Below are 26,940 nucleotides of genomic sequence, written 5' to 3'. Positions count from 1 at the left end.
GACTAACATCATATAAATAATACAGTATGCAAAACCAAAACAAAAGGTTTGGCAACCCTAATAAATAAGCAAATAATAATAATAATACTTCTTAAGTTATGCACAGTTTCACAACTTTGGTTCTGAACTACCAACTCTCAGCCTAGCCTGTCTCACAACAGGGCTGTTGTGAAGATAAAAGGGGGAAGACAACAGGCAACAAATGTGTGTAATTTCACAACTCTCAGAAAAACATACACGTAACCTTAATAAACAAAAAAGTGTTCCTATTAAAAGTACAGTCTATAGGAATTTTAACTTGCTGCAAGCTGTAAGGCATTTGCTGATTCATTTTGGTACTGTACTTTATATTTTTGGTTATGGTTATTAATAAATAACACTCCAGTGATGAAAAGCAAATCAATGGATGGGGGAAACATAGAAAACCAGGGTGGGGAGAGATTGCAATAGCACCATTTTTTTCTCAAAAGGAAGGAACCCTCGTTTATTTAAAGGGGATTACTTTTCAGCAAAATACACGCAAGCAAGCAGCTTGTGTTTTCCTCTGTAAAGGCAGCACACTTGGGAAGTGAATGAAATCATGTGGATGGGGAGGGTACTTCTACAAACATACACCTGAGTCCCAAGTGAGAGTGATCAGCATTTCTTTCTCAGATTGCTTACCAACGGTGAATAAGCATTCTTAGCAGTGGTGTGGCCTGCAAAGTACTGAAGCCTTAGAACTGCCTCTGCGCTTTGCCTTCTAACTTTCTTCAGACATGGCCAATTGTCCTATGTTTCTTTTTCTTTTTTTAATTTAAAAACATGTAAGAGTCTAGGGCCCTGTTGGCTCAGGGCCTGTTATGTGTGTACCCGCTGAACCTCATCAGAAGCCCTGATCCTACAAAACCAGGGAGAAGAGCCATCAATCCCCTAACTTGTATTGAAAGCAAAGGAGCAAAACCGGAAGAAACTTCAGTCTGTGGCAGAGTTAGTAGTTTACCTTCTAACTTTCTGATAACATCTAGAATGATGGCAAAGTTCAGAATGAATATGAAATACCACTCAAAGGGGAATATCTTTTTTTATTACATTGCACATGGGATAAGGTAAAAAAAAAAGACGGCACATTCATTAATCGTTAGCCTAAATAGTTTGTCATTAGATTACATTTGATTAAATAGGAAGCAGCCTTTGCACCAACCAGCTTGCACTATTCGTTCATCTAGCCCAGTATTGACTGTGTTCTAACAGGATCCTACTACAAGATCTTTTTAATTGGAGCTACCAGGAATCACATTTGAGACCTTTTGAGCTACAGAAGCTATTTAAATAGGTGTAGAAGCTGAGTGAATCTCAAGTAGCTAATACTTCTTGTGGGTCAGCTTCTAAATCCTCCTGAATTTACCATGCAATTGTGTGCAATTCCATGCATGAAGGTTTTCTTAATACTATCCCCCCAAAAAGTGTTACATGCTTGTTACTGGAAGTTTACCTAGGACTTGAAGTACCATGGCCTATAGTTTCAGTTGCAATCCTACGCACCTAAGAATTAAGTCCCATTGGACTTGACTAGAAGGTAGAGGCATCTTACTGGTTGGTGGATAGAATCCTAAGACTAGAGAACTTGAAATCATCTCCCATTAGCCCAACATCAGACATCAGTGATATTCAAGGTTGAACAACTGCTCTTACTGCCATGTAAAAGGTAAAGGTAAAGGACCCCTGACAGTTAAGTCGAGTCACAGACGACTCTGGGGTTGCGGCGCTCATCTCACTTTACAGGCCGAGGGGGCTGGCGTTTGTCCACAGATTTTCCAGGTCATGTGGCCAGCATGACTAAGCCGCTTCTGGCACAACGGAACACTGAAACTAGAGCAGCTCACAGAAACGGCCATTTATCTTCCCGCCATTTATCTACTTGCACTTTTTGGCGTGCTTTTGAACTGCTAGGTTGGCAGGAGCTGGGACAGAGCAACGGGAGCTCACCCCGTCGCAGGGATTCAAGAGGCTCAATGGTTTAGACCACTTTAAATCATCTCCCATTAGCCCAACATCAGACATCAGGGATATTCAAGGTTGAACAACTGCTCTTGCTGCCATGTAGATGTTAGTAACTCAGCATGGGTGATTTATGTTTTGGCAGTGACAAGAGGGATGAAAATGCAATTCCACTTTTCAGACAGATGTATCTGAGTCTGGCCTAATTTGAGACGAAGCGATCCCACTTCCAAGTACAGGTTAAAGAAGTGGTCCATTTCAAAATCAAGGTTGGAATCAATAGCGAGACTTAGGGAAGTGTGCTCTTGCCAAACTATTTCTGTGCAACTCCATGTTTTCAGGATTCATTGGGTCTTCCTTCTTCAGTCTACTCCATTGCAGTGTATGTTGCAATAAATTCTTAAAAAACAGGCCCATGTGTACGCACAATGCATGTAAACAGTTGAAAGCAGCTAACAGTCTGAAGCTACAACATGACGTTTTTAGAAGGATTTCCATTCATTATCCTTAGCAAGAAAATTTAAACAGCAATAAGTAATCTTAGATCTCAGCTTTCGTTCCTTAAAATGTTAATGCTGTTCAATTGCGGGTTAAATAGTACATGAGTACATGAGAATTTTACAAAAGTGAAGAGTGATTTGCTGAAAAGAGGCTCAGTGGCAATTAAAAGGTGTAGAGAAAAAGTCTGCCACTTAGCCGAGCTTCTCTGGAACTTCTCTCAGCTGCTACTACAACTTCAGTCTGCAAAGACAGAAAGTATCCATTAATACAGCAAAAATAAGTTCGTTACTTTTTTCTTTTTTTAGCAGGTCATTTTGCCAGGGCAAAACAGATTACCCCTGTGTACAACTGGGCACCATGCATAAGGAAGTCAAGTGATTATCGTATGCTGCCCACCTTGACCATAGTAGGGTGGTCTCAAGGAAGTTGTGGAACCGCCTTGGTTCTAAGCTACTTCCCTATGGTTGTGTTGCAGGAAAAAAAGCAGGCAACGCATGACCTCTTACCCAGCTGGCATAGGAGAAACACTCAAGTTACCACAAGTAGCCCATGATTCACCCTGCAGATGGGCTTGTGAAAACCAGCAGTGCTTGTTTGCCTACCTTTTGTCCAGATTTCACTGTGATCACAGCACTCCCAAATCTTGATTTTTCCTGCAACAATAAAACTACCGTTATGCACTGTTTGACAGTGTTAATGCTTGTTTTCTTCACTATAGTTATTTTCATTAACAGACCAAAGATCAGCTTTAACACAACTCAATGCCCATAAGCAGGATCACCACCACCCACTTCTCTGGCAACAGATCACCAGTGCAGTAATCCCCGCTAGTGTTTGCTACAACCAGAGAACAAGTGCAATACTGTGAGCATGCTTGTTCAGGACACAAAGATGCTGTCAGGGGGACTCCCTACAGGGAGCCTCCCCCAGTCATCCTGACCAGCACTTCGCCCAGCGATAGCATCAGAAGCGGGTGAGGAGGGAGAGATGAGGACTGGAGCGGTATGGAGGGAGGGCTCCGAGGTGCTTCTGAGCCCTTGCACTGACTCAGACGGCCAGTAGAGGAAGGAAGGCTCAGCGACGCAGCGGAGTCACAGCAACGTCCCAGCCAACAAAGGGGAGATGGGACGCAGCCCCTTCTGGCGCCCAATTTGAGGCACGCGCCCAGACGTAGGGCAAAGGGGAGGCGTTTCGGGGTCCCCAAGCTCTTACGGTATGTTGGACCAGAAACCGGAAGGCTGTATTGACGGATTCTGGAAGCGACTAGGCAGTCATGTTTTTTGATATCTCTGCACTGTAAATAGTATGCACAATAAAACTCTGAAAGACAGAGCGGACTGGAGCGTCTTTACTCGGGAGTAGCCACAACAATCCCCTGACAGATGCCTACTGAACAAACCGCTTCATGTCATTTGTGTGAATGATGAAAACCATATGCTATATACAGCAAGAGGAAAAATAACTTGCCGTAGGTCTGCAGTCCATTGGAAACTTTAAAGCTAATCTTATCAAGCTCAGCCTGATCCTAACCACATTTGCTTAGCCGCAGATCCTTTGAAATTCAGTGGAATATAAATGTGCTTGGGAATGGACCCTAAGTTTTCTCAAGTGAAATTTGGGGTGATGATTCAGTTTCCAAACCATTTAGCATCCTGTCCCTAATTGTGACATTGTAATCTTCTTCAGATGAAGGGTGGGTGAGGGATCCTTCCTGACCCCACTGAGTCAGAAATAGAAATTGCAAGGTCTCCTTCATGAATCCAACTGTGTTTTGAACCCACCAAGGAAGTTTGTTGTCCGCATGGTTTCAGTTTTAATGGTTAAAACTGGTTAAAATGCATTAAGGGTCCAATTGTTAGCCATTAATTCTACCCACAATTTATTTAGCCCAAGCAGCAATTTTTCCTTTCAGAGTTTGGTTGCTCACCTCAGGAGAAATGATGACATACTGTGCCTGGAACAGAAAAAAAAGAGAGAGACTTCTCACTTTTACCCTGGTTTTCAAAGGTAGATGAATCAATTAAATGTATCTAGTAGCATTTGCTCCACTGAGAATTATTTCAATATAGAAACACAGAAGTCAACTACTATGATGCAAATATTCATAAGCTGCTGAGCAAGAGCAACACAACAGTTTTCAAATAGAAATAGGCATTTAGACCAGTTTGTTATTACTTTTGTTTATATACCAAAGCAAGCACCACAAAGACCTATAGCATTTGCTGTGTTACCCAGTCTTCAGGACAAGGTGAAGTCCATGATTTGCAGTTGCCTGTCACATGTCCAGAGGTGGTCTGGTTTCCACTAAATATGTAAACACGTGCAGCGTCTCCTCCAAACAGCCCAGCTATGATGTCTTTTGCTCGAAGAGGTGAGGTCACAATGATCTCATCTGCAAACATTCGCAGCAGGGGGAAATAGATCACATTGTACAATGAGACAAAAACTAACTTGCACTGGATATCCCTGTGCAAAAGCTTTGGCCTTTAAAGACTTAGTTGGACACAGGCACACACAAACCTGGGAACACAATTGCCAGATATATACAAGCCTGCTTTGTGTCTTCTGCTTCCACTATGGCTCCACTGGATCCAAACCCATGTTTCTCCATGACAAACACCGTGGTGAAACAAATAATGTGCCTGGTTTAAAAAAGGCATACCTAGCGCCAATGTGTTTTTGGATTTTCTCTTTGTTCAGACTTTTATAAGTGGTATGGTATCTGCCACAGACAAATACAATGAGCAATGGAAACTTGCTCCATATTGCATGTGAAGCAGCCCTTAGCCTACAGACAATATTTCAGCCAACAACCCACAAACAGGTGAATATGTGTTAATTTCCTCTCTCTTAATCCCCCCCTTTACTGTAGGAGTGACAAATGATCTGTTTGGATCAGCTGGGACGGGGAGTGGGTGTTCTGTGTCTGTGATGTCTATATGTGAACAAAATGTATGTGGAGTGCTGAGTGGCCAAAAATGAAGACGACTCGTGGGCCAAAAAACAACTCAGGATTGAGGTTGCCACTTCGTTCACACTCATCCGATAGGATGAATACAGAGGAGGCAATTTGCATCCCCATCAGGATACTGGTCCAGGCAGAGAAATTCAAACCTCTCGGTCCACCCCAGCATCATTCCAACTCCCCACCCCACCCCGGGCCATTTTGCTGCCACCACCAAATTTGTGGGTAAAAAAAATATGCTTGGGGGACCAGGTCAGGCTCAAATGCTGTGAATTTACTACCCTTGCTAAACCTCTAATCCTTTTTAGAATTTCTGTCTCAGATCACCCACAGTGCATGGAGCATCTTTTGACCCTACAATTCTTGGTGCCGACAGGATTGCAAGTACACTTGTATTTCGGCCTCTTTGCTTAGATTTCTCTGCTTCTTTCACTTTTTTTTCTAAATCAAGCTCATTTGTTCATTCTAGCCTTTCCTTCTATATATGCTTAATGTTGTTAAAATTCTTGGTTCAGAATTTATTGTTTCACACTTCCTCTTTGTCCCCTTATTTCACCCTTCCTGTTGTTTGATATATATGTATATATATATATATATATATCACATCTCACAACATCTAGTAATTTTAGGTGCTTCACAAATGAAATATGATACTGATTATGAGGATTCCGTTTTTACCAAGTCCATCATTGTTTAGGTCACGCAAGTGCACATCTCCTCCGAAGCGTGAAAATCTCCTGTCCCCGCTGAAAGTGCTCAGCAGAAATGGCTTGGCAGGGTCCGTCAAATCATACATCAAAGCACTTCCTGCTTGGTGCAGCACTGAGCTTATAAATGCAATCCTAGATGTGCTGTCTGAAAGAAGCCAAGCAAGATGACGGGGGTCACATTGCTGTTCCTGGGAGATGGCAACAATAATTGGCATTAACAGATGGGCACTGTCTATGGCAGGTTATAACCAGAATTAACAGCAAGGAAACTTTGGCTCCGCCATCTCCATTTTGTGAAATTACACATTAACTTCGCAATAACAACAAAGGGTCCGCTCTCAAAATCATAATGTCAGCAACATTCTCAGTGCAACGTAGATGATATTTCTTCATCTGGAGGCAGCAGTGGAACTATAGCTCAGTGAGAAAGTGAATGTTCTGTATGCCTAAGGTCACCCACATTAAAGGAGTTCAGGAAGCAGGGCTGAACAAGACTCAGGAGAGTTTTAAAACTAAGTCATAGACAAGGTGAATCAATGGTCTGACTCGCTGCAGAGCAGTTTGTTACATACTAAACCCAACCCAATATAGTCTTCACTTTCACATGACATTGGGCATATGTGGCCCTCCCATAGCAAGGGGATTCTCGTACACCAGGCATAGGCAAACTCCGGCCCTCCAGATGTTTGGGACTACAATTCCCATCATCCCTAGCTAACAGGACCAGTGATCAGGGATGATGGAAATTGTAGTCTCAAACATCTGGAGGGCCAGAGTTTGCGTATGCATGCCGTACACATTGTGAGGACAGTTGACTGGATCACCCTTATGTTAAGTATGCGACACCACAGAATCCTATTCATCACCTGCTATAGTGTAATTATCTGAAAGCAAATGCGTATAGAAAATTGACTTTCCTTCATACAGGATCTTGTTGACCCAAAAAGAGAGACAGACAGACAGACAGACAGATATGAATAACAGGTGTGCGAAACCTCAAGTTGCAGCTGCTGCAAGAACCCTTGGTTTTTTCCTTTACAGGTAGAATTCTGGGTGCTTTTTGGATTTGGCACTTTTTTCTGTCACCCTGCACGACAACTAAATGCTGCCTTTGAAGCCGTCAAGTCAAGGCTGCAAAGGAAGATTCTTCCTCTGCAGCCCCAGCTTGAAGTCAACACAAGTTCTGTGCAACACTCTACATTCTGAAACAGCTGGTGTGAGCAGCAGAATTGCAGACTCAGCTGTGACCCTGCTGCTCTGTTAAAGCATGATGTTCCTTGGTTTGGGGTTGGATGGTACATGTATGCTGTGTTTCAGAACTGCCAACATCCAGTCCTTAAAGCCTTGAAAATAGGAGAGCAACCAGGATTCCCCCCCCTTGTCAAGAGCAGGATTCTCTTGGAGCAGGCACCCCCAAACTTCGGCCCTCCAGATGTTTTGGACTACAATTCCCATCTTCCCTACCCACTGGTCCTGTTAGCTAGGGATCATGGGAGTTGTAGGCCAAAACATCTGGAGGGCCGCAGTTTGGGGATGCCTGTCTTAGAGTAATATTTCAGCAACAGACTGGCCCAGAAATGGCAGTGGGTAGAATCAGAGGTCTCTTTCTCTCCTAGCCCTCTTTTCCCTGCTGGTTAAATCTTCCCTCCTCTGCAGTTCCCATGATGATTGACTCCAAGCTCCTATTTAAACAATTGTCTTGTTGATGTATTGCAGAAGTAAAACCACTGCAAAGAAAACCCGACGCAAGGACAGCATTGCATACCTTGTGATGGTGCACCAACTACCAACACTTGCCTGGAGATTCCTCCTACAGAAAGGAAGCCGGTGGCCAAGGATGAACCAAGTCTCCCCATTTCCTGTGTGTCAAATAAGAATAAGAACAATAAGTTGGCATCATGGCTGGAGTCTTCCTTGTATGTTTTTATATTTGTCATTTCAAGGGGTACCAAAAAGACCTACCCTATCTCCAGTTAAGGTAAACCAACTCCGCGTGCTTGGTGGGATATAGCCGTATACCTTCCCAATCGTCAGCTTGGTATCTCGTAAGACATAGCAGCTTAGACTACTGCACACGATGGTCAAAACATGAGGAACATATAAAAAAGAAGAAGAAATTGCAAGAGAGAGCACCCACCACGGCAAAATATTCTTGGTTCAGAATCTATTTGGAACGTGGCGTCTTAATTTAAATAACAAGTTTTAATTGCAAGAGTTTCTGCAGGATTGCATTCCGCTTAAATACTGTAGCAAATTAATAGTTTGTGGATTCTCCTGGACTCCATATTATCTATTCTATAGAGATTTAAGTGGCGTTGGTGGCTGGTTTACGGTCTGCCACTGTAGCTAAAGAAGGGGTGTTGCTTGAGTTACATATTCCTTAGTTCTAACCAGATAAGATCGCAGTGATTTAAAACCACTTTGGAAACACCCAATTAGCAGACATTGCAGCTGCTAGAAGGCTTGTGAAGGCCAGGCATTCATAGCATAGGACAGCTGTACCAGATGCATTAGCTGTCTATTTGTTTCTGGACCCAGTTTAGAATGCTGATTCTGATGCATAAATTGGAAGGAATGCCTGCACTTATATGACCTTGACCAGGCCTTAAGATTGTCCTCTTTCCAAGATTTATCAGACTGGTGAGCATAGGATCAGGGCCTCTCCAGTAGTGGCCCCATATTTTTGGAATTATCTCCCCAAAGCAGTAGTACATATGACCCAACTTTGTTAGTCTTTAAATGGACCATAAACAAATATTTATTTCTGTGTTTTATTAAATGACACACTTTTCCAAAGAGATACTAGAGAGTTTCTCTATAGGAAGATTGTCCCAAACCAGCAGAATACACTGTATCCAGTCCCCAATTCTCTCTCTTCCCCCACCTCCCAAATATCCAGCTTGCAAACAAATCGTAACATGCCAACAAATGGAGGGCCAGGCAGACTGGGGGAAAGCTATGGCAGACCAGACATAGCATGCAAGCTTTATATTGATTAATGCTGCTTTACATATACAGTGGTACCTCTACTTACGAATAACTCTACTTACAAATGTTTCTACTTACAAATGGAGCTCCGTCTGCCATCTTGGATGCGGTTTAGATAGGATTTTTTCTACTTACGAATTTTTAGATAGGGTTGCTTCGACTTACGAATTTTTTCTCCCAATGCATTCCTATGGGATTCGACTTACTTTTTTTTTTTTACTTAAGACTTGTGCATTCGGAACGCATTAAATTCGTAAGTAGAGGTACCACTGTATAGGTAGGTAGGTATAAATTATTATTATTATTATTATTATTATTATTATTATTATTATTATTATTAGAGTAAACTAACTGAAATCAATGGACCATAGTTAGTCATTTCTATTAACTTAAATGGATTTATTTTGAGTATGATTCTAACTTTGGATACATAACATAATCTTTAATGGTTGGGATATATTGTTGTAAACTGCTCTGTGAAACCTGTGTTTGAAAAGTGGTCTATAACTCATCATCAGGGAGCATTAGGAAAAGAGAGATATTTGGCTTGTTCAAAATGGCCTCTAATAAGCAGAACAAGTATTAAAACAGTAAACATTTAGAAATAATGCTAACCTACTGCATAGGGTTAGTTTACATTAAAAAGTGCACAATGTTAGGCAGGGTATGATCACATACGAACTTTTAAAATTAAGTGCAATATACCTTCTACAGCTTTTCCAAGAAGGACTGCCGATAAGCAGCAAGGTTGTATTTTGAAGTTGGACGCTGCTGAGTGATGACCCAAACCACGCATAATCCTTTTCTCCTTTTACTATCCAGTCCGCATCTGATAGGAACAGCTGGTCTGATAGACCAAACAAGAAACAGAGGATAACAGAGAGGATATGCTTCTGGTACATATCACACACTTTATGAAAGGATCAAGGCCTTCTAGTTTGTTCAGTCATACTGCACTACCTGGATCATAATTCTTGCTATTTTTTAAAGACATGAAAACTAATGTTGAAACTTCAGTCAGATCAAATAGCCTCTGCAATGATGCCAACAGGGCAGGGTCAGTTCAGTTCATCAAGTGATGCAGCAGTCCTATACATGCTTACCAGGGGGTAAATATTCAACAAGACATACCATACTTTTCTGTGTATAAGACTATTTTTTTTCTCTTAAAAAAGAATGCTAAAAAGTAGGGACGTGTTATTGGTTGCTGCATCAATGGGTGGTGTTGATTGGGTGAGCGGTTTTTGGCAATTCCCCACAACTCTGGGCAATCCTCCGCAAAAAAAGCTCAACAACTCTGTGCCATTTTCCCCCATTCTAAAATTTGAGTCCCCCAAATCTTATACATGGGGGCGTCTTATACACGGAAAAGTACAGCACTTCTGAGTTTGAATACATAGGGTTGCACTGTAAAACTCCCTCTAGTCCAGGCATCCCCAAACTTCGGCCCTCCAGATGTTTTGGACTACAATTCCCATCTTCCCCGACCACTGGTCCTGTTAGCTAAGGATCATGGGAGTTGTAGGCCCAAACATCTGGAGGGCCGCAGTTTGAGGATGCCTGCTCTAGTCTGTTTTGACTCAGAAGATTATGGAACAGTATACAAAGCCTTCTGCATGAATTCATACTGGATCTTAGGCTGAGGGCCCTTTAGCATTAAAAGCATTGTCCGGTGTTTATTACTAGCAATATAACTTGGAGAAGGATTTAAATTATTACTGTGGTTTTGTCTTACGATGGATCTGAAAGGGAGCTAATAGGAGACGCAAGAAAAAGTAGTATATGAAATAGCAGAAATAAATAATCCAGCAAAAAAAAAAATGTCACCTTGGCTGCTTCTATTGAGAAAGGAATAAAACGAAGCCACAAATCCTCTTTGTTTCCCACCACCAGCTGCATAAGGAGAACCAACTACAAGATCATTGTTTCCATCGCCATCAAGGTCGGCTGCCAGCAGTGACCAGCCAAGGTTACAGTATATTTCCTGCGAAAGGAAACTGAGGTTTCAGTAGGCCTAGTACAGTCTGTCGGGTCTAATAGTTGCTTGTCCAACTCATATCAGTTTTCGGAGTCTCCCTGAGCTTGTGCTGCAGTGGCTATAAACTGAGAGGAGGAAGACTGGAGACAGGAGGGCAAGGGACCTGCAGGTTTCTCTAAACCTGAGAGAGAACTAACAGTAAAACATCACTTAGCAGAACCGGGGCTGAGCAAGAAGACCTGGGTAGAGAGTAGTTTCTTTCTTTCTTTCTTTCTTTCTTTCTTTCTTTCTTTCTTTCTTTCTTTCTTTCTTTCTTTCTTTCTTTCTTTCTTTCCTTCCTTCCTTCCTTCCTTCCTTCCTTCCTTCCTTCCTTCCTTCCTTCCTTCCTTCCTTCCTTCCTTCCTTCCTTCCTTCCTTCCTTCCTTCCTTGTTTCCTGTGTGAACTAACAGATGTCAATATTGAAAGTCTGCACTATAGACCCTATTGCCTGGAGTATAAAATGGGCGAATTGAGTTGTGTTGGTGAAAATTGGAGACGAAAGGAAGACATCTTGTTTAACTCCTGAATCAATAATGACATTTCTGTAAAGCAGCCCTATTACAAATCCTCTCACACCACCCAGTCCATTTTGTAAGTAGCACAAGATGACGCAAGGAAATGAGACGGGCCACAAGGACAGTGTTTTCGCAACATCCTTTAGGATGGCTGAATGGAAAAAAGCTATACATAAGCCATGTTCAGATGGCAATATCTTGGCTTAAGTGTTATCTCTGCAACAACCCCTTTGATTCTCCTTCCACATAAGCAAATGAGGAAGTCTTCTGTTAAATACAGTTTCCTGTTTCATCTAAAGCAGGTAAATATGACTAACCGCTTCAGAACAAGCCATGATATTAAGCCATAGTTCGAAGTTGGCAATATATGGTGGCTTGTTCTGAAGCCATGAACAATAATTTCAATTTGGATGGATCAGTAAACTATAATTAACTGAGGAATTCCTTGTTTGTTTGATCATACACCTGCAACAAATTCCATTCATTCGTATCATGGGTTATTAAGCCCAAATGTGGGCCTAGTGCACACAGAGGAAATATATCATCCTTTTTCTTCAATCTTACATCATTGTACTTAACAGTGTTTCATAAAAGTACAGGAACAGTTATTGGCACACATTGGTACACACAATGACATTGATTTAACATACTGTGTGCCAATGAAGCAATAATAAATCTATTATGATAATGGAATCCACATGTATGCTTATTCTGGATAGAGAAACCATAGATTTTATTTCTTATATGTTTGTAATTGCATTTCATCAGCAAACTTACTTGACAAGCTATGGTGACATTTGGTAGGTTGCAGAAACCTTGTCCTCTATTGCCAAAAAATACATATACAGAGCCCTGGATCAACAGAAAATAAAATTTTAATAGGGTATGAATCAAATCCAGAATTTTTATTTAATTTTTTTAAAATTTAAATTTCGCCTCATCCTTTCATCTTCGCATTAACCCGTGTGTCCAAGTGCACAACTGCAATCTAGACTAGTCTAAGCATTCAATTTGAGATTCACAGATATTGGTGTTCACAAAACAGGTTGGTCCTCAGATTGTCAGTCAGATGATGCATCTGCTATTCTGTCTGCTTTATTTCACTTGGGCTATGCTAACGTCCCCTCTTATGAATTGCCCATATTTGCTAAACCTGCACTAACATTTTACACTGTAAAAATGCCACACACTGAGATTCTTACCCTGTAACTGAGTTCCTGTGATCCTACGGACGGGGCTCCCACTGCTAGATCCAACACACCATCCTCGTTGAAATCTAGAACTGCTACAGCAGAACCAAACCTTGCTGAAGGCTTAAAAAGAAATAATCCTACATCATTATGGCAGTCCAACACCCATTTCAAAAGCATTATCTGTCTTTTTAAGGGATACAAGCTCATATAATGTTCAGCACAATTGCTTAACATTTTTGGATTTTTTGTTCGTTATTTAGCTTTTTTTTTATTGTGACAGCAGACTGTACTTTAAATACGTACTTTAAACCCAGCTCCTGGTCCAACACTCCATTCCACCATGCAAATATAGTACTCAGGTAGAATGGCCGAACCATACTACTTTCAGCTCATATAGATCCCCAGTAAAGAGTCCTTATTAGTTTCAAGCAGCAATGAATAGAACATGCTCTTTATTCACAACAGACTTTCATCTTTAAGCAATTATTATAGAAATGAAGTTAATGGCATTGCTAGGAGAAAAGAAGATGGCGCCAGTCTTTCAGATGACCAGAAACACAAGCAAAATGTTTTCAATGACCAATGTGTGACTTGTTTTCCTACCTTATTCCCCTCCAGAATGCAATCTGCTTCCTGGTCTAGGTCCATGTTTGCATGAGGCAAACCTGATTCGTTACCATAAACAATATATACACGGCCTATCTGAATGTGTCCCAGCCAGCTGTATCCGGGCGCTCCTGCTACCAGGTCATCGTAGCCGTCCTGGTTTAGGTCAGCAGAAATCAACGCCCTGCATATTGAGTGAAATAATTCCAATTACTATTTTGGTTTACATTTGTTTAAAACTTCCACATTTCCATTTGCAGATTTTCAATTGTCTAGAAGGACAGATCGTGAAGCTGAGGCTCCAATACTTTGGCCACCTCATGAGAAGAGGAAAAGACCCTGATGTTGGGAAAGATTGAGGGCACCAGGAGAAGGAGACAGAGGACGAGATGGTTGGACAGTGTTCTCAAAGCTACGAACATGAGTTTGACCAAACTGTGGGAGGCAGTGCAAGACAGGAATGCCTGGCGTGCTATGGTCCATGGGGTCATGAAGAGTCGGACACGACTAAACGACTAAACAACAACAACAACAACAACAACAACAACAACAACAACAACAACAACAACAACATATAAAAGAGCAATGGCTGTGGTGGCCCTGAAGAAAGGTGAGATCCAAAACAAAATCTGATTTAATTTTAATATTATCCCAATCATGTATTGACAGGATTACATGCCTTTAAATTGCAAATAAAATGGCTTGGGTTTTTCCTCCCAAAGAAGATAATTTCCCTGCAAATGGTAGTTATTACATGCAGGTAGGGTAAGCATCCAGGCAATAGTATTGAGTCCATACAAGCTGATCTACTACCAGACAAAAACAGAATGGAGAAATCAGAACTCACCACCCAAGTCTAGCATATGGCGTTTTCAGAAAATATGAAGCACTGGGTTTGGTTACATGGTTAGGTGACCCTTGTGGCGTGACTGACAAGACTCTCCTCAAATCTTTTGCAGTGGCACTATTGCTCAACTGAAGATAATTCTGGGGAAAATATGCATAAAGGAATATTCAAGCACATTCATAATTATATTTTGGTTGTTGACCCAGCAAGGACCCAATTTATATTTAGTGCAAAACACCAGAATCACTGCAATGAACGGGTGCCTCTACACTTGCAAACAGTTAGTGCTGTGCTGAGAATTTATCCTACTTTTTTTGTTTTGTTTTTCTGCATCATTGTCTGTGTCAATGAATGAAAAAGAAATTGCATTCAAAAATTATCAAAAAGGAGAGAACATTTTGGTGAAATTGTCACAGGCGGGGTGCAGGGTTGTTGTTTTTTTGTCACGCTTACCTCACCTTTGAAGTGAGTGGCCTAGGACATTTGTAATCATTCTGAGAATGAGGCAGATAAATGGAAGCCTCTTTCTCAGAGGAAGAAAACTTTTTTAAAAAATGGAGGCTAGATTTTGACACATCACTACACAGCTACTGCCAATTTCATTAGAAAGCTGTTTTTTATTTTATGTGGCGCTGTGGGTTAAACCACTCCTGTGAGCTCCCGTTGCTTGGTCCCTGCTCCTGCCCACCTAGCAGTTCGAAAGCATGTCAAAGGGCAAGTAGATAAATGGGTACCGCTACAGCGGAAAGGTAAACGGCATTCCATGTGCTGCTCTGGTTCTCCAGAAGCGGCTTTGTCATACTGGCCACATGACCTGGAAGCTGTACGCCAGCTTCCTTGGCCAATAAAGCGAGATGAGTGCTGCAACCCCAGAGTCGGTCATGACCGAACCTAATGGTCAGGGGTCCCTTTACCTTTACCTTTTACTACTACTACTACTACAATAACAACAACACACACACACTGCTTTTTTCTAAAAATGTTTAGGGGTACTCTCATTTTCCTACTCATATTGAAATACTGCCCCTCAATGACGCCACACTTAGATTCACAAAACGTTTAGGGGTATGCGTCCCCACAGAAAAAAGCACTGTACATATGTACTATGTTATCAGACCCTCCTCTAGCTGTATCTCATGACCTCTTGAAAGAAAGGAGATCTTCTGTTGTCCAGTAGGTTAATTAAACTCCAGCACAGTGCTGCTAAAATATTGAGCCATTGTTACAATCCCTTGGCTGAGGCCAGCTTACATATTCTACTATACCAGGCATCGCCAAACTTCGGCCCTCCAGATGTTTTGGGCTACAATTCCTATCATTCCTGATCACTGGTCCTGTTAGCTAGGGATCATGGGAGTTGTAGGCCAAAACATCTGGAGGGCCACAGTTTGGGGGTGCCTGTACTATACATTTTGACTTGAAGGTTTACTTGGAATCACATGACAGGCACCTACAGAGTTTCCCATAAGCTACAGTGAACAGAAATATCTCACATATAGTAGCTTCACACTGAGTGCTTTCCATGAAATGCACAGAACAAAAAACTACTTTGTATTACCTGAACATAATATATAGGGGGGGGTTGGGGTGTGTGTGGCAAAGAACATGTAGAAGGCAACTTGCCAACAAACAAGGCACTGGATGTCCAATGTATCTCCATATATATTTCTATCCCTTACCATTAGTATCTAAATGCCAGAAAGACTTACTGCTGTCCAAGGTGGCACATCAAAATAAACTCCTCGCTCTGTGTAGCTGATATTTTTTTCAACTGATTTGGCCATTGAAGAAGTCGTTTGTCTGTAGTGCTCAGTTTTGGACTGTTTGATTCTACTGAAATAAGGCAATAACAATTAGACATTTGCTTAATTGAACATAAAAATGTAATAAATGTCACTGATAGCCCTTTACAAGAGATTACAATGTAATAAGTGTTTTAGTTAAGTACAAAACTGGAAAAGTCCAATGTACACAAAATGTACACAAAGGTTTATTATGGACATTTTTTGACAATTCTCAATAGTTCTGTGCTTTAAGTATTTTTATAATTTTATTAAACATTTTAATCAAACCATGTCCATTTGTTCCATAAGAACAATTTTCTACAAGGCCAGTGGTAAACTTCTGTTTCAAATTAAGTTATTCTACCAATATTTTCAGGACAGCCAGCCAAATGGGTAGACGTTACCAACCATCGATGCTATAACAGTGGAATTCCTGCATCAGTAGTCAGTTGAACCAGCTACCTTTGGAGGTTTCTTCCAACTATATGATTCTATAGTATTCATCAAAGGGAAATCAAAAATGAAAAGCTTCAAGTATTTGAAAGTTTGGTGGTGCTGGCTGAGAATGTATCAGTGAGCAAGGTCCAAAGTTCTACAGTTTGGCTTCCACTAATGCAGTGGGGCTGTTTCATCTTGCCTTTCCCACTTCCTCTCCTACACCCCCCAAATCGGCTCTGGAGGTTTCTCTGGAGATCTCCTACAGGAAATGCAAGAATATGGGTTTTTTTCTTATCTAGATGGTGGGCCAATTGCAACAGAAAGAGACATAGGATGTAGATGGCCTGAACTTTGTTTAATGGAATGAATGTGAAAAATACAAATATTGTTCAGACAACCAATCAAACTAGGCAGGCATACATTAAGTCTTTACTTACATGACAGCATTTGTTTGTTCATCTTTACAGCGTATATACAAAGGATTCTCAGGAATAAAGCAGCCACTAAAGAAGAAAATTTCAAATAATTATACTAAATGCATAATTTTAAATACTGACTACTACTTCATAAGCATCCAGGGCACACAGGGCAATTCTACACCTCCCTGCTGCTCTTAGATACCAATCCTGCTACAACATACAATGTTGCTATGGTAGATTCTGCACAGCAGCGCTCAAAATTTGTCAGAAGATGACCTGTGCCACAAACTAGATTTAATGAACATATCAATGTGCTCTGTAAATTAATAGTTAAAGGTTTTTTTATATATCAACCTTTCCAAAACACTTTTCAGATTTTAAATGACTGTATCCTATCCTTTTATGCTGGTCTATGACTGTAATAAAGATTTGTATTGTATTGTATTGTGTTGACTAAATTATACTACTATTCTCTCTCAGAATTAACCAGATGTCCTTAAACCCGTTTTCTATAATTGCAAACACAATCTGCACTTCAAACGAAATGTTAGATGCTAATGGATGGCTATTACATGTGAATTATTATAGCGTCCACAGCAAAATTCACAACTTATCTGAACCACAGTTCTTAGATGGAAATATTTGCATAATTTTATTATTGGTTTAGAGTAGTACACCCTGGTCTAGAGCGGTTAAACCACCACCTCACCTTGTTCCATTCTCTAACATTTGACTTGTTAGCTGGAAAATATTATTTGACGAGAATGCCATATCATCCACACCACCGAGAAAATATTCGTGGAATTTGTTCACCAAAAATGAGGACTTCCTGGCATAGATGGGGTAAAGCTATGAAAATGGAAATGCTAATTAGTTAGATAGATGGGGATTTCAAGAGTAGCATTCAACAAAGCTTCTTTCAACAAAAAATATATTACCTTGGCGACAGTGATCATTTCACCAAACCTGCAGAAGAAAGTGTTCACTATTTACCATCTGTTCAGAACTTTTCAGTGAACAAAACACTTTTTATATACATCTACATGCTTCCTTTGCTGTTGTTTTTTATATTGCTTTGAGTACCTCTATATAAAGATAGCTGGCAGTTTAAATAGAGACATAACACATATGGTTCTTAGCTGATTATTAAAATTACAGTTTAATAGTTCCACTGTTTGTTGGAGGGGGGGAATAATTAAAGCAATCTGTATAAAAGTATTTAGCTGCAACAAAGTATGGTTTATCATTGCAGTAGCAAGTCAAGGCAAGTCGCAGGCTTGCATACTTTCCTCTCACCCCCTAAGGGGGTCATAAGCTAATTTCCATTTTTGATTAACTGCAGTTTAGCATTACGTCCAAGCCCTAAACTGTGGTTAAGCTTAACTACCTAAGGTTCGAAGCTGGCTTGTTTCAGTAAACAATGTTTAAAGAATAACCTGTTTGCCTGGGTTCTGACATAACAAAACACTTCAGTTAATCAGAATGGAAAATGGAAACTTCTGGTTTTCTCTTCATGGCTAGATTGCGGGAGGAAAGGTTCCCTGTCGCTCATTTCCATAATGTTAAATCATAGTTTATGATTACGCCAAAACACAGACTTTGTGAGCCACTACAATGTGGAAGCAGTATTCAACCATGAAGGAAGATAACAAGGGTATCTGTCAGGTAAAGTCATTTATTTCAGTAGAATTCATTAATAAATTTGTTATTCCAGATTTGTTATTCAGCTGAAATAATGAACTGACCAAAACTATATTTATTAAACATACAGCCTGATATGAGTCTGCAGTGCAAGGAATTAAATGTTTAGAATAGGGGCAAGAATTGCTGGCCCATAAGCAAAAGTTGAAATACGTCCACATCCCTCTGGCATCTCCTTAACTCCACACTACGATTTCTTTTAAAATGTATATATTGAGACATCTCCTCCTTAATATTTATCTGTTTCCCATTTCAATGTCAGTCCCTTCCAATCTTTCCTTTAGCACCAAAGTGCAATTTTTAAAAAACAACAACAACAAAACAAACCAACTGTCCTTCTATCGACTCCGGCCCGTCCACTTATGGGAGATCGCTTCCACAAAAAATAAAACCCACATCACAACTTTAAACTTTCTTCTTTCGCGCCTTTTCTTCTCCATTTCTCATCATTTAACAGCACTTGCTCCATCCTTCTTTTGCATGTCTAACCCACCATCAACAAATTTCCTCTGTTTGGGCCCAATGTCCTCCACACTGAGTTGTGCTATCCCAAAATTATTGATTTTCTCATTCAATTACTATACTGAGAGGATTTTCATTTTTAAAAAAATCAAACATATAAGCAAATTATAAAACGTGCTCTGCTGTAGGAATAAAAATGGAAACATTTAGCTTGACTTACAGTTCAAGAAACTGCAGGTACGTGCAGTCAACAATCGTGTCTTCAGTTATTACTTTCAGCCCATAAAGTTCCTGGTAGATTGACAGTAAATCTTTGACTGGCACATACCTAAATATATTGAACAGCAGAGTTTCTTGTGTAAACCAACAAAGTTCAATGGCATAAAGCAAGTCCTCAACTAAAATTGTGGACCCATCCGCAGTGCCCCCCTCCCCAGTGGGTGAAGCCACAGGCAACAACAGGTGTGAACAAACTAGACAAGATCATTTCAACCCCAGAGCCCCTGATGCAAGTAAATGACCTCTGGACAGTTAAGTCCAGTCAAATACAACTATGGGTTTCAGGTTGAGGGAGCGGCGTTTGTCCACAGACAGCTTTTCCAGGTCATGTGGCCAGCATGACTAAACTGCTTCTGGCGCAACGGGACACCATGACGGAAGCCAGAGTGCATAGAAACACTGTTTACCTTCCCACCACAGCAATACCTATTTATCTACTTGCACTTGTGTGCTTTCGAAATGTTAGGTTGGCAGAAGCTGGAACAGAGCACCCCATCACATGGATTCAAATTGCCGACCTTCCAATTGGTAAGCCCAAGAGGCTTGGTCAGTGGTTTAGACCACAGTGCCACCCGCTCCCTGATGCAAGGGTATCGTTATAACATTGGTTGTAATGATTATAATGTTTAACATTGGTTATAATGTTGTAACACTGGTTCCTCAACACCACATTGGTGGTGATGGTTAAACCATGGATCTTTCGCCACTATCTTTGCTTCTGAACCTTCTGCTCCCTGCTCTCTCTCTCTCTCTCTGTGTGTGTGTGTTGAAAATAGCACACTTACCAGCTTGGTTCCAAATAACTAAAATCAAGCTCAAACTGGCTCAGCACGTCTCCTCCTAAAATTAGAGGGCAAAAAGAGAGCAAGACATCAACTTACTACCATACAAAGAATTTTGCCTGCCTTTTAGATTATTGGAGCGTTTGCATTTGAACAAAATCTGGAACACCTGCCCAACTAGTTTCTTTCTGCATAGCTTGCTCAGTTCCACTAGGGCATTTCTTCCTGTCTGCCACATACTTTTGGATTAGTCCTCTCCCTTAAGCTCAGAACCTAAGCAAGTTTCTCACTGTCTACTTAAAGGCCTTAAGTCAAGCATCTTAGCCCACTGAAATGCTCCTAGTGAAACTGAGCAAGCTTTGAAGAAAGAAACTAGTGCCGTGGTTAAATAAATCACTTATTTCAGGGATAAAGTCATTGAAACCTTAGTGATATCAGTTTTTCTGCAAGAACCTTCAGGAATTTAATGGAAACTTAGGGAGAACATTCCAGGATCCATAAGTAAATAAATTACCAAAATCACCAGCAGCATGAGCATCTGAATATGAGCCATGAAAATCAATCTAGGAAAAAATAGAAACAAGTTATTTGCATCAAAGAAGTAGTAACATGAACAGAATCAAAATTTCTCATTTCCCCTCTTTGATACAAGGCAACATAGATGATCGAGACCCTTGAAGCTTCTTTTTCACCCTTGCTTTTGCATAAAGTTTCACATACAGAATTCCACATACAGTTCCACACACAGGATTCCTCCAGCAGGATTTCCTAGCCAATCAGCTGCAAAAACTCAAGACTTTTTTCTCCTTCTCTGGCTACCTCCCAAACTGCCAAAGTGTTTCTTTCAAATCTACCGGACCATAATGGCTACTTGTCAACAACCATCCATACTCACCAGAATCTTAAGAGTTTGTGTTCTCCATGCTCTCTTGTACTACAGAGGACATCCAACCAATTTATTATCTTAAAGGTAAACAGCAGTAGGGATCTTTCCTTCCTTCCTTCTCCCTCCCACCCCAGCCCAGATATTACGTGATTGTCACTTCAGAGGAACAACAAAACCAAATGATAAATAGGCTTGTTGCATGCTTTGGTCACAAGGAAAAAATGACCCGAGCCTAATAATAAAATAAGGCACCACATACAGCTGCCATGGCATGTAAAAATCCTTGTTCAATCCCCAAGCTATGCCAGCTCACGTCCGCCACCATATGAGAAGCGATTCCAAAGAGGAAAGCCACCAGTTTCTCTGTGGCCTAAACAACAGAAACAAAAACAAGCAATTCTGCATTAAATGCATAGAAACCAAACTCTCAAAAGCTATTTGGAGACATTTAGTTGACATGTTTGCTGATGAAACCTTGCCTATGCTTTCACCAACACAAGGGAGAAATCTATGCGGTATAAGTTACTTTATTTATATAGCATCTTCAATGGGCATGCATGCTGCTGTTTTTACAGCTAGTCGTTATGAAACGTCAAAATTAATTTGACATTTTCTCTTTCAAATGCTTTCCGTACAAATGAGAAAGAGAAAGAATAATAAGATTTATGAAAATAATGATACCAGGGCCTTCGGCCTGAGCAATTTTGGGGGGATTTATTACCTCTCCCCAGGGCTGAGGATAGTTCTTTCTGATGTAATGGATACTGGTATTGAGAAAAGGTGCCCAGTGAGTGTCCTCAGATACTTGATGGAACAGCCCTGAAACATCAGACAAGAACAACATTTTTTCATGATAATTTTTTTAATTGATTTTTAATTTCAAGTAACAAAACATACCCATACAAGTAAAACAGAGCTCAGTAGCTATACAGAAAAGAGGAGGGTTGCAGTTTTAGACGCTCCAAGAAAGACATGTTCAAATGAACATGTCTCTCCATAAGGTTCCCTGAGTCGATGGAGGGTGAAAACCAATTTCAATTGTCTTAACAAAGTCAATAAAAGCATACCATGTCATTTAGAAGGTGTGAGCCCCCTCAATTGATATTCCTTTTGTGAAACGGTTTATTTGTCCAAAAGCATAATGTCCCATACTTGCGAAATCCAGGCTTCAAAAAGATTTGCAATTAAAATATTCCAATTTTCCACACTCACTAATCTAGCTGCAGTTAATAAATGAAGGATGAGGTCTTTATTGGTTATGATCTTAATCTGAGGAGTAAAACATGACAGTAGGGCTAATTTGGGCTCTGGTTGCAGCAATTGTCCCATCATTTGATGGTTTGAAAAAACTTTTTCACAAAAGGGAATAATTTTTAGGTAAAACCACCCCATGTGGACTAGAGAGCCAGTACTTCATTGCATTTCTGCTAGCAAAGGTTGGGTATGTTATGTTTAATTCTATATAGTCTGGCTGGGTACATATACCAGCAATGTGTTATATTTAAAGAATTTTCTCTGAGTTCTAATTGAGATGGATCCAAATGGTAGTTTATTCCAAATTTGTTGCCAGAGTTGTTCCTCTAATTCTTCTCCAAAATCTTTTCCCCTTTCACGAAAACTTGGGCCAGTCATTCATAGTATAAATTATAAAGCATAATCAACTCAAGATGCACTAATACCAAAGGAACGTGGAATTGTAAAGGGAGATTGCCGGTGTAAATGATCAAATGCCTTGTTGACTGATCTCCTCTGCCTGCACCTTTTAAAGTAGCCTTCTTTAACCTTGGGTCCCCAGAAGTTGTTGGCCTGCAACTATAATTATTCTCCTTATTCTTCCTGTAGTGTTCCTTGGCATTCGTTGTTTGAACAGTGGTTTGTTCTCTTCAGACTCTCCACTGGCATAGTTACAATATGGACCTCTAGCCAGTCAGCTAGTAAAAATGCATTAAGAATCAGGCTGCTTGTCAGTAGTATGGTTTGGGGGGCAAGGGGAAAAAACCTAATTTCTCCAACCATTTATTACCATTCCTGCAGATACCAGAATAAAAGGCATCAGGATACAGGCTTCCAGCCTGATAGGCATCTTGGTGGGTTAGTATCAACTGGAAAAGAGGATGGTGAAGAAATAGGAATAAAAGTAAGAGAGAAAAGGGGAAGGGGAAGAGAGAGGGAGAGAGAGAATATTATTAGTTGCATATTACCAATATTTCAAGTACTAAAACAATATAGTACTTAATACTCACATCTAGGTATTGTTAAAGGTAAAGGTACCCCTGACCGTTAGGTCCAGTCGCGGACGACTCTGGGGTTGCACGCTCATCTCGCTCTATAGGCCAAGGGAGCCGGCGTTTGTCCACAAACAGCTTCCGGGTCATGTGGCCAGCATGACTAAGCCGCTTCTGACGAACCAGAGTAGTGCACGGAAACGCCGTTTACCTTCCTGCCGGAATGGTACCTATTTATCTATTTGCACTTTGACGTGCTTTCGAACTGCTTTAAAGTCACTCAAATACTGTCTCTTAAATACTCATAAAAATATCAAGGATAAATATAACAAGGTTTTACATAGTTTGGTAAAGATGAACAAATGTCATTCTTTTAAGGCTAACCCCTAGCCTCTGGTCCGGAACTTTTTTGTAATAGTTACAAAAAGAAAAGGCATGGAAGGAGGTTCGGTGCTGGGGTGGGTGGAGAAGGTAGCAGAAAGAGGAAATATTTATTAAAACGCTTTTTAATGTTAGACTCATAAGCTTCCTACCTTGCGATAGTCAACATTTCCTTCTGGGCTGCTGAAAAATTCCAGAGCTCTGTGAGCTAGAAAAATAACATCACATTAGCTTCCTGATGACTTTTGAAAAACAGGGAGTCTGCAGTACTTAACTGGAGATCACTTACCATCCTCTGGAAAATATGAAATTCCTACAGTGTCCAGATTTTGCTGCATGATAGTATCCCTTAATATCGGGAAATGTCAAACAACCTTTACCTACTGGTTTTCAAAGAATATTGGCAGATATCCTTAACTTACCGTACTTACCCGCTCACAATCTATTATTTTGCCATGACAACAATATTTATGGAGAAACAGGTCATGGCATATTTGTAAATAAACGTAATCCTGGTAGTGTGTTTATTTTTATCATGGTTATCCTACCCATTCAAGCAGCCTTTCAATCTGACCATATTGCTTAAACCCAATTTCACTTGTTGAATTAACTTTGTATTGTTTTATGCTGCCTTCTGCAAAAGACTAAAACAAAAGCATAAATAAAAGTTAAATGCCTGAATTGCCTCCTAGCCATAAACTTTGTAACTGAAAATTAATTGCAAAATGAATTGCAACTGAAGCCTCCACAGTTAAGCCACAAATTCCACAATGAAATATATTTCTAATTCTTAAGCAACACTCTCCCCTTGATTTCTCAAATATCGGGCAAATAAATGATAAGGTAAGCATATATATATTTTTAAGGCTTGAAACCTCAGAAAACATTTAGCATCTCATTTCTGCATATAAAAATTAGTCCTGAAGGCTAAGATACTCAGATTTTAAATATGTTTGACTGAAGATAGCACACATATATGCTGTTTTTGTTAATAAAATATGCCAAGCTTGCATTATGCTGATATCATTTCACCTTCTTTAGATATGGTACATGCAGCCCTAGCCTTGATAGCAGTTTAAAATGACATGATAACCACAGTATTTTATTCAACAATTGCTGCATATCCCACCCCCCATAAGTAACACTTACCTGGTAACTAAAATGGTCAGATTACAGAAATTATCTGTTACGATGCTTCACAACACTCATGCCTTTATTATCAAATCTTACCTATTTCAATATGTGTTGACAAGCCACATGATGTACCTTTACGGCAAAAACTGCAAAGTACAGCTAGAGCAGACCAGATCTTGAAAGCTTCCATGTTGTGGATATTCTGGACTATAAACCATGGTTTTCAAGATGCTTTCAATAGGAGGACTGTGACCTTTGAAATATGGGCTACAGTGCATTTCGTAATCAAATATGTGACTGGCACATAAACTAAAGCCCTCACATGATTTGGAAACGTGTTTGCCAGTTTCCCCTGTATCAGCCAACGGATCTGAGACAAGAATCAGTCCCAACGAAACTTAATATGATGTCTCTTTTCCATTGATATCTGTGAAATGATGCCTAGAACAGAGAAAGGATATTATTGTATGATGTTTGGCAACTGCGCCTGTCCTTCCTTCCTTCCTTCTCTCTCAACGCACCATTGTTCTCTGCTAATGCAGGTGATATCAGTAAAAAATGCCATATTTCGCTTAAAAACAACAACCTAAAATATTGAAGGTTGTGTCTCGTTCCGTTAATGCCCATAATGCATTAATAGTTCGTGAGAGGTTTGCAAAACTTATGTATTCTATCTAAAGGAACAAGAACTTTTAGTAGCAGTAGTAGCAGTTAACCCACTGAGGGGGGGGGGGAGTTTTACTACATTCACAAGTGTTGCTGCTGATTCACACATTAAATGGGAACTAGTAGCAAAGTACCAGGACCAAAAACTGTACTCATACAGTTGTGGTTTTTTTTTATCACCCATTAGCGCCTAAGCGAAAATTCTTCCACTGCTGGAACGACTGTCCCTGATGACAGCTGTGGGGAGAGGAGGCTTGATGGAGCTAGCCTGTCCCATATGATGCTGGGGCTGATGGGAGATGTAGTCTGAAACACCTGGAGGGCAACCTGGTTGGCAAAGGCTGCTGTATGCACTGGCCCAGCTATGTTTGCCTGCACCCATTCCATCAACGGGGAAACCCACCGTGATTACACTGGCAACCACATTATTATCTGTGAGGAGGCGGGGCAAAATGTTTCTTAATATGGTCAGGTTACAAATTTGGAGAAAGAGAGGGACCTCTAATGATACAGCTGTTGGCCAGCCCCAGATTAAGAGACCCAAACTGAGGGCTGCCCCAAAGCAAAGGACAAGGCAGTGCTTTCCCATGTCTGGGCAGAAACCAGCTGGAACGGGGCCTGAATCTGGCTTCCACACAGGTGAAGGGGCAACATCCTCCCCTCTCCCTAAGGGGAGCAGGCTAGCTTAAGGGCTGCAAGACACACACAGCTCTGTTCTCAAGCACTCTCAACTCTGGTACAACATTGCGTACACTGACTGGCAGTTACTCTTCAGTTTCAGCCAGGGCATCCCCCTGATGCCCTCTAGCTATTGCCTACAGTGGCTGGTGGCAGTGGCTCTGCAGTGCAAGGTTCCAGGCAGAGGGCATTATTTCCCAGCCCTACCTGGAGACGCCAGGGGTTGATCCTAGGACTTGCTGCGTGCAAAGCGGATGCTCTGCCACCGAGCATCCTCCAAAGCAGCAGCACTCGCGCGGAGAGATCATAACGAAACGGGCAACGCAAGCTTGGGCTAAAGGTGAATCTCTCCAGCAAACGAGCACGAAAGAATGGCTTAAGTCAGGGGTGCCAACTTCAAATAATTTTTGGGGGGTGGGGGTGGAAACCGGGTCAGCCCTGCCCCGCATAACTGATCACATGATGCGGCACATGCTCACTATTTGAATGGCAATGCCGGGGGGACAGTCCCCTCAAATATTTTAATGGAGGGGGCAAGCAAAGGCACCTTGGTTGCTAGGAGTTGGTCCCTATGCTGAAAGACCACTAAATCCGTGAGCGACCTTGGACGAGAACGGCCCCAAGTGCATTTGCACGGAGTTGCAGTGCTGTGCACTTCTCCGCTTCGAAGCAAGTCCCACCGGGGCTTTGCTCCAGTCCCGAGTAAGCGCGAGTCGCGCTGCAGCCTGCAGGGACTTCGCTCCCGGGTCATACCGCTCAGCGCCGGGGCGGGAAACCCGCCT

General features: G+C 41.0%; 1 protein-coding gene across 5 annotated transcripts; it reads right to left on the bottom strand.

Annotated features, from left to right (window-relative positions):
* Positions 1 to 307: 307 nt before the first annotated feature.
* GPLD1 (glycosylphosphatidylinositol specific phospholipase D1) lies at positions 308 to 26,857 on the bottom strand. 5 transcript variants are annotated; one of them, XM_035126408.2, is made up of 26 exons: positions 26,706 to 26,857; positions 24,911 to 25,255; positions 23,833 to 23,888; positions 23,098 to 23,176; positions 21,796 to 21,893; positions 21,334 to 21,444; positions 20,703 to 20,751; positions 20,192 to 20,246; positions 19,348 to 19,455; positions 17,903 to 17,930; positions 17,674 to 17,813; positions 16,983 to 17,048; positions 16,033 to 16,156; positions 14,324 to 14,463; positions 13,474 to 13,660; positions 12,880 to 12,990; positions 12,455 to 12,529; positions 10,972 to 11,128; positions 9,850 to 9,991; positions 8,119 to 8,224; positions 7,922 to 8,015; positions 6,125 to 6,301; positions 4,713 to 4,873; positions 4,409 to 4,435; positions 3,084 to 3,134; positions 308 to 2,721 (listed from the first exon to the last, which is right to left on the bottom strand). In XM_035126408.2, exons 2-26 carry the CDS (start codon positions 25,002 to 25,004, stop codon positions 2,644 to 2,646), a joined length of 2,514 nt encoding a protein of 837 aa, XP_034982299.2. In that variant the 5' UTR covers positions 25,005 to 25,255; positions 26,706 to 26,857; the 3' UTR covers positions 308 to 2,643. The 5 variants fall into 5 exon arrangements, with proteins under 5 accessions (XP_034982299.2, XP_034982302.2, XP_034982301.2 ...); XM_035126411.2 differs by having other exon boundaries at positions 8,119 to 8,221; XM_035126410.2 differs by having other exon boundaries at positions 16,033 to 16,153.
* Between the last annotated feature and the right edge of the window lie 83 nt (positions 26,858 to 26,940).

This window comes from Zootoca vivipara, chromosome 8 (genome assembly GCF_963506605.1).
Source record: "Zootoca vivipara chromosome 8, rZooViv1.1, whole genome shotgun sequence".
In the NCBI taxonomy this organism is placed as follows: Eukaryota; Metazoa; Chordata; class Lepidosauria; order Squamata; family Lacertidae; genus Zootoca; species Zootoca vivipara.
This window is presented reverse-complemented; position numbering and strand designations above follow the sequence as displayed.